Source organism: Dipodomys spectabilis, unplaced genomic scaffold (genome assembly GCF_019054845.1).
Source record: "Dipodomys spectabilis isolate Male_0828 unplaced genomic scaffold, ASM1905484v1 ptg000108l, whole genome shotgun sequence".
Lineage (NCBI taxonomy): Eukaryota > Metazoa > Chordata > Mammalia > Rodentia > Heteromyidae > Dipodomys > Dipodomys spectabilis.
Window position 1 is genome coordinate 5,857,113 of NW_024870785.1, and position 12,194 is coordinate 5,869,306.

Consider the following 12,194-nt stretch of genomic DNA (forward strand, 5'->3'; position numbering starts at 1 on the left):
TTACAAAATGATTGTGACAATACCTGAGCCTCCAAATCTCAATATACTCTGAAAATGAACTTTGAAAATCTGAGTACCTTTTCAAAGACTTCTTTTTGACCCTTGATCCCCAGTCATTTCTATTTGAAGACAACTTGTCTTTCTGGCTGCCCTAAGCTGTGGGTGACAGGAAAATGTCTTATCTGCTGGTTTCTGGGAATCTAGCTTTGGTCTTGTTGACAGTTCTGCTCAGTTGGGCTGGGGACTCATTATCTGAGAAGCAGATTTCCCTCCCCAGCATGTTTTGGGTTTAGATTATACTTCAAGGGTTTGTTGGGGAGAGTGGTGATAGAGGTGGAAGTCTAAGCAGAAAGTTCAGGGGCTTCTATGGTAATGCTCTTGTAGCTGGTTAGGTTCTGGAACATGTCACAATCCATTTCCACAGTGAGCCAGTGGAGTCCCAGTTGTGTCGGTGTGAACTGGACCTGGGTGCGCAAGGTGTTTCCAGGCCACACGGAACCTAACCTGAAATAAAGCAGACAGGTGCTGACTGTCTCCCAGATTTATTGCTCTTCTGATCCCAGCAGATCCTTTCTTGCTTGAAGAGATGGACTATGAGGAAATAAACACCTAACTAGAGTGCTGTGAAAACAGTCATAAGGGAATAGAAGACAGTGTCTTCCTACCCTGAGCAACTACATAGTTCAAAAGAAAAACACCCTAAGAACTTTCAAACTGCATTGTTGCTCCTTTATCAACTGTGACTCATTCTTTTTTAATTCTTGGTAATGCTATTAGGGATATGTTTAGAAAATGCTGATAGTTCTTCACCCCTCACTCTTAAACACAGTGGGTACAGCAGGCACCTTGAGAGGATGTCAGTGTGTCAACAGGTGATGGTTAAAGACCTGTCAAACCTCCTGGCTTACTGTATACCTTCTTTAGTGACAGAGGAAATGGCACACATTTCCTTTGAGAAGCTTTCTCTACAGTGGCCTGGGAGACACAAAATCCGGGTTAAATATTGGCAGTGCCTCTTCTCACTGTCCAAAGTGACAGTTTCATGAGGCTGAGGCAATGGCTCTGTAGCTAGCTGCCAGGGATCTCAGGGAAAGTAGATAGGTATATTGAACTTTAAACCTTATCTAGCAAAAGATGCAATGGACATAAAGAAGAGATTTGGAACACTTAGCACTAACAAGGACTAATACCTAGAATACATGTGAACTGCTGCTAGTCAACAAGAGAAGGTGGCAAAGGAAAGAACCGTCTGTTCACAGAGGAAGAAACAGAAAAGGTTAACAAGCATATGAACAATAAACATTAGTGTATGAGACAGGGAGAAAACAGCTGGAGATTACCAGGAGCAGCAAAGAAGTGGGACTATAAAATCGTGCTGAAGCCTGGTGTCGGTGGCTCACGCCTGTAATCCTAGCTACACAGGAGGCTGAGATCTGAGGATCGTGGTTCAAAGCCAGCCCAGGCAGGAAAGTCTGTGAGACTCTCATCTCCAATAAACAACTAGGAAACCGGAAGTGACACTGTGGTTCAAGTGGTAGAGCGCTCACCTTGAGCTGAAGAGCACAGGGATAGCGCCCAAGCCCAGAGTTCAAGCCCCACGACTGACAAAAAACAAACAAAAACCCCCAAAAACCTTGTGCTGATTGCTGTAGCCATTCTGCAAATCTATCTGGTGTTAAACCAGGCAGAGAAGATCCTGTAACCCAGCAATTGGATTCCTGCGTATATATAGCCCCTAACCTCACCAGTGTTTCAAATAAGCATATAAGACTTGGGACTGTTCACTTGAATAGTGTGGTGTCACACTGTTAGGGACACTGGATGTCTATCACCATGGAGTAGAGTGTAGAAAGTGGGGGTGGGGCTGGGAAGGTGGCTCAGTGGTAGAGCGCTTGCCTTGCATGCATGAGGCCCTGGGTTTAGTTCCTCAGCACCACATAAGCAAGAAAAGCTGGAAGTGGCGCTGTGGCTCAAGTGGCAGAGTGCTAGCCTTGAGCTGAAAAGCTGAGGGACAGCGCCCAAGCCCAGAGTTCAGGCCCCACGACTAATTAAAAAAAAAAAAAGGGGGTATACATCAATGAAATTTAGCAGAAGAGATAGACTTGATATGTGCATAAATCTTAAAAACAGTTCTGAGTGAAAAAAATGTAGAAGTTAAAAGTTGTTGTGAAGTAGCAGTATATTTTACATATACTAACGAAAGGGTCCACACCCCAAAGAATATAAAGAGTGGAAATGAAAATAGTAAGAAAAAGGAACTAAAGAAAGTATCTATCAGTATGCTGGTTAGTGGAGCACAGCGCTGAAAGGCAGTGTACCTACCTGTGATGTCTCCAGTACCTAGCCCTGATCTCCCCCCATTATTCACTAGCAATACCTGACTCTTCCGTCATGACCAGGGAGCATCGAGGGCACGTGATTGTGGTCTCTGTTGAAGCATTTACATACGTAAACTCCTTCAGTCTCATCTCCCTGCAAACCTCGTTGTCCCAGGATGAGAGGCACTTGGTAGCTTTAATAGTTGAATTCAACTTCTGGGGATATTTGATATAACCCAGAAGACAGGTGGTGGTTTTAAAATTCCGTATTTTGGGTCTCCACCTTTCTGACCAGTTCAGATCTTTTGGTGAATGAGAAGCATGTAGTCTCTTACCTGTACCTCCTTTCTTTGTGAATTAGCCCCCTTCCAAAGATGGAGATCATGCAGTCCTTCACAGGGGAATCTAGGGAGTTACGGATGCTGACTGAGACTGTAAGAGGCTGGAACTGTTTCGCTCTCTCTGGCATCTGTAGGAAGAGGCAACATGTGGGGTGGTGCCATAGTCAAGGCTTCTGTGGTAATACTCCCTTATCTCCTTCAAACCAACACAGCTGACTTCTTGACCTTCTGTCTTTTCCCTTCCTATATTGGCCCTCACTCATCGCAGACAGCCTGCAGTGGTGCCTCTTCTCCACACCTTGGAGGGCTTTTTGTCTTTGGAATTCAACTTGGGAATAATTCATTATTCCTCCTCAACTCACCTCTCCAGCTTCACCTGTTTTTCCTGTTACTAAATTACACTTCTGCCTTGCTGGAAACTTTCTCATCCCCAGTATCTCTTTCTGTCTTCAGTGGCTTCCCTTACCTTTGCACTTAAAGTAAACCCATTTTTCAAGGCCCAACATAAATACCAGCTCTTTCATGAAATTGTCCCCAAGCCCACCATTTGAAATCAGCCCTCTACTTCACATGATTTTGGATCTCTTTTATTTATTTCTTTATTTTTTTGCCGGTCATGGGGCTTAAACTCTGGGTCTGGGCACTGTCCCTCAGCTCTTCAGCTCAAGGCTAGAGCTCTACCACTGGAGCCACAGCGCCACTTCGGGCTTTTTCTGTTTATGTGGTGCTGAGGAATCGAACTCAGGGCTTCATGCTTGCAAGGCATGCACTGAGCTATCTTCCCAGCCCTTGGATCTCTTTTAAAGCATTCATATAGAAGCCCAACTGCTGTGTCTCTCTTACCAAATTATAAGTTCCTCCAGGGCAGGGATCAGATCTTATTCATTTTAGCCGGAGTAGGCTGGTGGAAAGAGGGCTGGACCAAGAGTCATGAGTTTTTAGAACTTCTTACTTTTCTGAACTTGGGCATGTTGCTCTTTCTACTTGTTTTCCTCATTTGAATAATGGCAACAGTTCCATCCCAGGGATGAGCAGTTTGGGAGAGGATTGGTGCTTACCTTGATGACAAGGTGCGGTCTACGAATGGCAACATCTTCTTGAGCAAAGCAGCTGAGGCTTGACTCGGAGTGGGTTGCCACTGCAGTGATTCTGAGGAACGTGTTCTCAGGTGGGTTTCGCTCAAAGTAGGAGAAGGACAGGCTGGTGGTTATTCTTGTAACTGAAACATATGACAGGTAGAGTCAGGAGACCTGTACTTTACTACCTCACTCCTACTTGGCCTTCAAGACTCAGTGTAGTGTGACTCATTTGGGGGCGGCCTGGTGTAGCCTGGATGAGATGTTCTTCTGCCTCCCACTCTTGCTCAGAAGTTTCCTCACTACTGTGATGGGTCTGTTTGCTTATTTGACTGCAGTTGGAATGGTGGTTTTCTCCCCTTAGCATTAGGTCCAGTAACTATATGTTGAGTAACTGAAGGAGAGAGCATAAGCACCAGAAGACCTTTGGTGGTGCCAGGGTAAAGGTAGGTGTGTGTGGAAGGGTGTCTGGTAGAGCCATAGACAGTTACCCTGGTTGGCCCTGAGCCCAAGGGACTGCTTCTCCCTCCACAGATCAGCAGCGAGGACTCCACTGTAGTACACAGCTTGGGCTCCAATCACCAGTTGCACTATCTTCTCGTGGTCACTGGGGTTAATCAGGGTGACTGAGAGCTGGGCATCTCCTGTAAGGGGGAGGGAGCTCGGTGCTTCCAAGAATAGGTACAGAGGATCAGCCTGCTCAAGACTTAAATGACGGATGTCGTTATCTTTTCCATGTTTCATTCTCTCTTTCTGGACTCTCTCCAGCACCTCTTTTTCTTCAAGAGAGCCTGAGGAATAGAAAAGACAAAGCAGGCCTCTTATATACTAGATACAGATCCTTAAAAACCCAGGATTTTGGCTCAGATGCTAAAATGACACAAGCTTTGCAAATGCCTAAGGCCACATTTAACCACAAAAAGCTTGTGTAGGCAGAGCTAAATAAACAGATAGAGCAGATACTATCTTGGGATATGATTTCCAAATGATATAAAATTGTCCCCTGAGTAAGGAGAGAACAAGCTGTGAGACAAATCAAACACTGTTGTTGAGGACAGTTTTGCTAGGGATTGAAGCTTCCTCTGTAGGAATTTGGACTTGATCCAAAGACCTTGGAAACCATGGACTATTTTACAGTAGGGAGACAGTGGTAGCAAAATGATATATTTTGGGAGTGCTCATTTTGGAAAGTCGAAGTTGGGAAGGAACCATGAGAAAGAGACTGGAGACAGGGAACAAAGTGAGCGAGCTAACTTTGCAATCCTGTAGTCAAGCTGAGAGGAAGTCCTGGCTTAACTAGACAGTGGGAAAGAGCTTGGGAGTCAGTCAGGCAAGGATAGTGTGTGATGTTTGGACAAATAGATGAAGAGCAGCGCCATTGGCTAATGTGGAGGAAGAATTGGGAAGTATTGGAGGAGAGGAAGAGAGAAGAGACAATATCCAAAGTGTACTAGGGCTGGACTTAGTATTGATTCATAGCAGCTTCATAGCAGCAATTCTCAAAGCTGGGGGGATGGGGGGAGAAGGGCCCCAGGGGATATGCAAAGATGGCTGAAGACTTTCTGTGGTTGTCACAACTGGTACATGTAAGTGTGCTGGTATCTCGTGGAAAGAGAGGCCAACAGTGCTGCAAATGTTCTATGATGTGCAGCTTTCTACAATGAAGAGCTCTCTGCAGGACGCTTTCTGGTCTACATCACTTCGCCTCATTTGCTGTTGCAGATGCTCAGAAACCTGGCCCCTCTCCCAGCCAGTACCTTCAGGATACTTGTAGTTCTGAGTGATATCCTCACAGCGGTCACTGCCCACAACCTTGGTGCTGATATTGTTGCCAACGTATTTGGTGTTGGAGTTAGTCAACTCTAGTTTTCCATCCTCACAGCACTTCCAGACTACACACGAAGCATTTACCATGGCAAAAAGTTCTGACACTGCAGGGCTCAGTCCCAGTGCTCCCTCCTTGACTGCTCTGACTGGGACCAGATCACAGGACCCCCAGCCTGAGGGAGAGAAAGGCCAGTCAGCAAGGAAGCAACTCTCAGAGCTCTGCTCTGCTTAGAGCTGCATCACGTTGGTCTCTATCCTAGGAAAATACCCTGTTTTCTCCTTCCAAGGATCAAGGTCAGAAGGTGGGTAACTGGGTGGGATTTCTAAGAGGGCATCACAGAGATGAAACCTATAAATAATTTTGGTTCTGTGCTATCACTGGGCCCTCTCAGAAACTAGACAGGAAGGACTTCAAAGAAATATACTTTATAGACAGGAACTCCTAAGATAGCTTTCCTCCTGATACGACTACGAGTCACTTTTGTTTAGTATTTGCTGTGTGTCAGGCTCTCTTTGACAGTTCTGTTCTGCAAGAAGTACCAATGTTTTATGCTTGCTTAAGTTTCCTTCAGAGGGCATCAACCTATCCTATGATTTTCTTTTCCATTTTTTTTCTTTTTTCTTTTCTTTTTTTTTTTGTTGTGAGACAGGGACTTGGACTCTGCACCTGATGCTTTGCTCATTGGCTGGTGTTCTACTAATTGAGCCACACCTCCAACCCCTGTGATCTTTTTCATCCATAACCAAAACCTTGGAAATCTCACCCTGCAAGTCCTTACCCCAGCACATCCACCAGCCATCTAAGACTTTTATTCCTTCATTGAGACATAACTCCTTTGTTGCTCAACAGTTTGTGTCTGGAATGGCTGATACCTTTACTCCCTGTCTGTCTTCTGCTGGCCATCATCATTCCTCCTCCTTCTATTTTAGGGAATGAAGACCTCCTTTGACCACTTGTGGCTCCTGCTTCCTCTCTGAGGGACCCCCCCCCTTCAGCTCTTGCAGCTCTGCATAGACATCTCCCCACCCCTGTTGGGTTTACCTCTTGGGTAGAGGATCTGCCATCCGTCATAACCCTGGGGCAAATCAAGCCTGGTCATCCAGCACTCTACAGAAGTCTGAAAAACCCTGAAGATAGCAAAGGCAAAAACTCAAATGGAGGGAAAAAGGTGTAGAGGAGGCTCTAGCAGAGTTGTCATTACCATGGGGATGGGATAATACTGTATATAAGTGGCTGTGACACTCCCAGGAAGTGATATGCTGAACCACCCCTGACCATCTATCAGCATCAGTCTCCGAGAGTCCTAATGGCATGCTCTCAACCAAGAACCACTTAGGGTTTAGGGCTTCCATTGAGTTTAAACAGAGCTTATGTATGCCTTCTCTGGTCTGGAACCTCATCTCCATTGGGCTTCTCACCAGATTCGGCCTCTCTGGCTTTCTCCATTCAGGAGCCCCTCCTCATTGTAGTACTCGTCCACCTGCAAGCCCCCGCTGGTGCCCTGGGCTGAGGTGAATGTGGTAACAACACGGGCCGGGATTCCGAGGCATCGCAGCACTGCGTGGAAGAGGCATAGAGTGTCAGAGGTTGCAGAGAGACTTAGGCTAGGGCAAGGCTGCGTAGTGAAAGACGAAGGTTTTCAGCATCCTTGTGGCAAGTTCTGACTTAAATATCTATTATGAGTGTGTGGGAAGAGGAATAGAGGTACCAGGAAGTAAGATTCTAATTCCCAAGAGCAAGATGTATGAAGGCTGATCAATGAGGTCCAAGTTACATAGCACAGAGTGGAAGATGGTTGGGTAAAGTTTCTGGTGGAAAGTGACTAAAGGAGCAGAGTTTGCAAACAGGCCCAGCTTGCAAGGACAAAGATGCAGAGGCTGGTGGGAAGAAACACCTATGGGTACGATGAAAGTGGAGGAAGTTGCTGGGTACCAGTGGCTCACGCCTGTAATCCTAGCTACTCAGGAGGCTGAGATCTGAGGATCATGGTTCAAAGCCAGCCCAGGCAGGAAACTCCATGAGACTCATCTCCAAATAACCACCAGAAAACCAGAAGTGGCACTGTGGCTCAAGTGGTAGAGCCCTAGCCTTGAGCTGAAGAGCTGAGGGAAAGCGCCCAGGCCCAGAGTTCAAGCCCCACGACCAACAAAAAAAAAAAAGAAAGTAGAGGAAGTCTAAAAAATGGAGACAGCACCAGCTTTTGGAAGTGTTTCTCCTTCGTGAGAGACCAAGGGACAAACCCAACATGCAGGATGGACACTGTACTGCTGTGACTAACCCATGCATCACCTGCTTTGTACCTGTGCAAGCAACAGCAGCCAGTACCCAGGCCTGGCTTTCATGCACTGGTCGCCCTCGGCCTGTGAGCCACTGCCGCAGGATGGGTGCGCTGCCCCGGCGCTTGTTCAGCAAGGCCCTCTCCTGGGTGGCCTGGCTCTGCGGAGTGGACAGGACTCTCTTCTTCTTGAGAGCGTGCAGCTGTTCAAGGAGATGTGTGGGTATTAGTGCGGGTCCTGCCGCAGGACATTTTGCAGGCTCATTGGAGGCCTCAAAGCACTGAACAGAAAGATCCAGGACTTCTAAAGCCTGGGCTCAGCCTGGGTCCTCTGGGTGGTCATTTCTAGAGCTGAGGATAGGACTTCCCCTTCTACTTCAGTCCTCTAGTGCTGGCCACAGAGAGGAGCATAAGAGCCAACCTTCATTAGAAGCTGGATCCACTCTTCCTGAGCTTTCCCTGCCCTGAGTCCTTCCAGGTTGTCTGTCCTGGGTCTTAGATACCACTTATCCCAAGCTTTCTCTCCTTCACAGGCTAGCCTTGCCCCTCATCACCTCTTCAGAAGAGACCTCAGAGGCGCAAGAGGAAATAGAAAACACATTGCTCCACTGAGAGGGTTTTTTGGAACAAGGCAAAGCACCATATCACCTTAGGAACATTTTGACATAAAGAGAAATCTGTACGATCACTGCAGCAACAACAGCCGACTCCCACACCTCACTTTGGGTGAGCAAAGCTACGTGTACTCACCAAAACGCCCCACGCTTGGGCCACATGCATGGGCTGGTTCCACTTCTCCAGCTGCTCATCCACACCCTGCAAGCCAAGGCTGAGGTCCACGACATCGGTCTGGAACTGTAAGGACCGCACAGAGCCAATATGAAGGTCTGCAGGCCAGCCTCTCATTCCACAGCATAGTCTTCCTGTCCTCTCATCCTTCACTCAGAGTCTATGTGAGATCTAGCTTTCTTTCTCTGTCTGTCTCTTTGTGTCTTTCCCTCTCACTCACTGTGCACCCTAACCCCTGTGTATCAGTCCTTTGCCTGTTCTGTGGTCTGACTCTCTTGATAGGATAATCATGTGTAGTTTTGTTTTCATTGAGGAAGCTGCAGTGTGCCAGCATTGAGCCAGGTGTAGTGGGAACTGTGACAGCTCAGGCTTTGGAGTCCCCATCCCAGAACCCTGTTTAGGATTGAAGATGGTCACGTGATCCCTCGGATTTGAGATTGTAGCAACATGACCAGGTCTCTAGGAAGACAGCAGAGAAGCACAGAGGACACAGCCACAGATTTCCACTGCCTGTGAGGACAGAAGGAATCATTCAGAAGGTTGAAACAGAGGAGTATTCTGTGGCATAGAGGAGGGAAACTAAGAGTGAACTCTGAGCCATTTATGCTGTAGAGCTGGGTGATAGGTTAGCTCGAGGGAAGAGAAAGCAGTGGCTTGGATGTCAGGCCAGGGCATTGGATCTCTATCCTGTGGATAGTGGGGATTAACAGAGTTTGGATTAGCCACAGCTTTTTGAACAATGTAGGAGATGGTGTAATGTGGCCCAGAGGAAAAGAAGACTCCAGAGGGCTAAAATGGGATAAAGAGATGGCCTCATGACCAGGGGCTTCTGGGCCTGCCAGCTGTGTCTGGTCTGCGCATTGATAGGATAACTACTGTCCCTCCCCTCCCCCCAGAGGTCCCTATTACCTGGCCAAAGTTCCAGGGCTCTTCCTGGATGAAATCAGCTGTGCCCAGGTAGATGAGGCCATTCTGGTTCAACACATACTCAGAGCGTTGAGCCTCATTCTGCAGAAATACAGGGTCATCTGGCAAGAGAAGCAAGAGAAGATGAGGGTCTGGGGATGACAGGCCTGACCCTCTCCCCACTCCAGATAAGGTTTGGCTGAAGGCTAACCTTGTAGCTCTGGGCCTAACTTTTGAGGAGGAAGTATCTCTCAGGGAACTCAGTTCAGAGACTCTGGGTCCATCAGGGGGTGGCCTGAAAGGCCAAAAAGTTCCCAGAAGAGATCACAACCAGAGCACTGCTGCCCCAAGAGAAATGGGCAGCAGCCTCGGGAGCACCCCAGTGGCCTGTTATGTCTTTCCTACAAGTTTAATTTGTGTCCAGAAAAAAAGTATTTCAGGGTGAAAAAAATGGTAGAGGCTGATTGGAATGAGCCCAAAGAAGAGGTGGATTGGGCAGCATGGTGCGTAAAGCAGTAGGGATGGAGAAGTGGAAGTCCAACCTCTGGACTTCTTCCCTAGTGGGGAGTCCAGTGGATCTAGGACTTGTACAGACTTCCTGGTGCCTCTCCTATTTCCCTGAAGGGTGTGGCTGGGCACCATGAGAAGGCCAAGCATCTTTAAAGAGGCCATTGTCCATGCTAGGAAGCTGGGAACACTAGAAGAGAAGGCTCTGCTTGCCAGATTCTGTGACCTGGGGGGGGGGGGGGGCAGAGTGGGGAATTTTCAGACTGAGAATGTTTTTATCCTAGCTACTTGGGAAGTAGTGATCGGAAGGATCAAGGTTTGAACGGCAGGAGTGGGGTGGGGTGGGGAGGAGAATCCACAAGATTCCATCTACAGCTTTCCAGGTCCTTCCTGGTACCCAGCTGGGATGAGGATCCATCCCAAGTGAGTTCAGCTAGGCACTGCTTTAGCAGTCATTGTTCAGAGAGGTGTTTGGTTCAGGATCTGCAGGCCTCTGGGAAGAGCACAGGAAAACGACCTATCCACTTTCCTTGGATGTAACTCCAAGTCAGTCAACTAAGGATACTCCAATACCTCATCTTTGGAGGAAAAAGGCTTGAAGGTCTTCCTGTCATTCAGTGAAAAACCAGCTGAAGCCTGAATCCACACTTAACCACACAGAGAGGTGGATACTGGAAATATGGATATTCAGCTGGCCCAGAACTACAATACTCCCAAACCCAGCTCCTCACATAGGAGGAGCCACTCTATCAACTATGGGCTGAGAAAGTGGAGCAGGGTGTCTCTTGAACTGGCCTTGCACCACAATTCTCCTATTTTCAGCCTCCTAAGTAACAAGAAATATAACTGTGAGCCACTGGTGCCCAGCTAAGTTTTTTCTCTCCGTGAGAATCCCCAGGCTGTTTCTGCTAGGACTAACACACCAGACAGGACTTCCCACAGTTCCTTGGGGGTGGATACTCCTGCTAAAGCTGTACCCCCAGCCTCTGGGTCTTAGTCCAAACTCACCTCTATTCCAGGGGTTAAAAAGCAATGTGAATTGTCCCAACGGGTATTGCTTCTTGCCTGCGACCTGTAGCAGGAGTGAGTAGTGGCCAATGATAGCATCCACAGGTGAGGTCACAGAAATGGTCCAGCACTGGGCATCTCTATCCTCTACCACTGCGCTCCACTGGTTTTTTTCCCCCAGAGAGGAGATGGAGAATGTGGCCTGTGTCCTGTTGATCTTAGAAGGCTGCTCTCCTGCAAGTGCACAGCAACGAATTAAGTCATTGGACTTAGTTTGCAGCTCAGACTAATAAAGTCAAGGTGTACTATATAGATGGAGAAGGTCAAAAATTGGTTTTGCAAAAAAACGAAAGAAGCTGGACTACAAACGAAGGATGGTGAACAATGCTGGGGTAGCAGAGGCTCCCGGTGTTCTCATGAACTTTCACAAACTCTTGTGAAAGCTTCCCGGTCTGTAAAATAAATAGCCATAATAAACTCATGCCCGTAATCCTAGCTACTCAGGAAGTGGAGATCAGGAAGATTATGATTCAGGACCAGCCTGGGTATGAACGTGAGACTTTATCACAATCAATGTAGTACGTATCTCCCATCCAAGCTACATGGGAAGCCTACAAAAAAGAATCATAGTCCAGGCCAGCCAGGATCTACACCTGAGACCCTATTTGAAAAAGAAAGAAGCCAAAAAGGACTAAGAGTAGAGATCAAGAGGTAGAGTGTGGGGCTGGGAAGGTGGCTCAGTGGTAGAGCGTTTGCCTTGCATGCCCGAGGCCCTGAGTTCTATTCCTCAGCACCACATAAGCAAAAAGAAAAAAGCTGGAGGTGGTGCTGTGGCTCAAGTGGTAGAGCGCTAGCCTTGAGCTGAAGAGCTGAGGGACAGCGCCCAGGCCCAGAGTTCAGGCCCCACGACCGGACCCAAAAAAAAAAAAAAAAGAGGTAGAGTGTTAAATGCTCATGTTCAAGGCCCAGATTTCCAACCTTAGTACCATAGAATCATAGTATAGCTGTCCCTTTGTATCTGTGAGGGATTGATTCCAGGGCCTTCTGCAGATACCAAAACCCAAAGATGCTTAAGTCCATTTTTATATAAAATCACATAAACTACATTCTCCCATATTCTTTAAATTATCTCTTTGTTGCTTACAG

The 12,194-nt window shown here is 47.4% G+C and overlaps 1 protein-coding gene across 1 annotated transcript in view; it reads right to left on the reverse strand.

Annotated features, from left to right (window-relative positions):
• Positions 1-19: 19 nt before the first annotated feature.
• Epb42 (erythrocyte membrane protein band 4.2) overlaps positions 20-12,194 on the reverse strand; it is a 28,365-nt gene continuing 16,190 nt past the window's right edge. The window contains exons 4-14 of the mRNA XM_042687648.1: positions 11,049-11,282; positions 9,537-9,655; positions 8,589-8,693; positions 7,864-8,041; positions 6,982-7,120; positions 6,586-6,690; positions 5,493-5,737; positions 4,227-4,526; positions 3,718-3,878; positions 2,654-2,787; positions 20-504 (exon numbers count right to left, since the gene is read on the reverse strand). Coding sequence (XP_042543582.1) covers positions 342-504; positions 2,654-2,787; positions 3,718-3,878; positions 4,227-4,526; positions 5,493-5,737; positions 6,586-6,690; positions 6,982-7,120; positions 7,864-8,041; positions 8,589-8,693; positions 9,537-9,655; positions 11,049-11,282 — 1,883 coding nt within the window. The 3' untranslated portion in view covers positions 20-341. The remainder of the gene's footprint in view (positions 505-2,653; positions 2,788-3,717; positions 3,879-4,226; positions 4,527-5,492; positions 5,738-6,585; positions 6,691-6,981; positions 7,121-7,863; positions 8,042-8,588; positions 8,694-9,536; positions 9,656-11,048; positions 11,283-12,194) is intronic.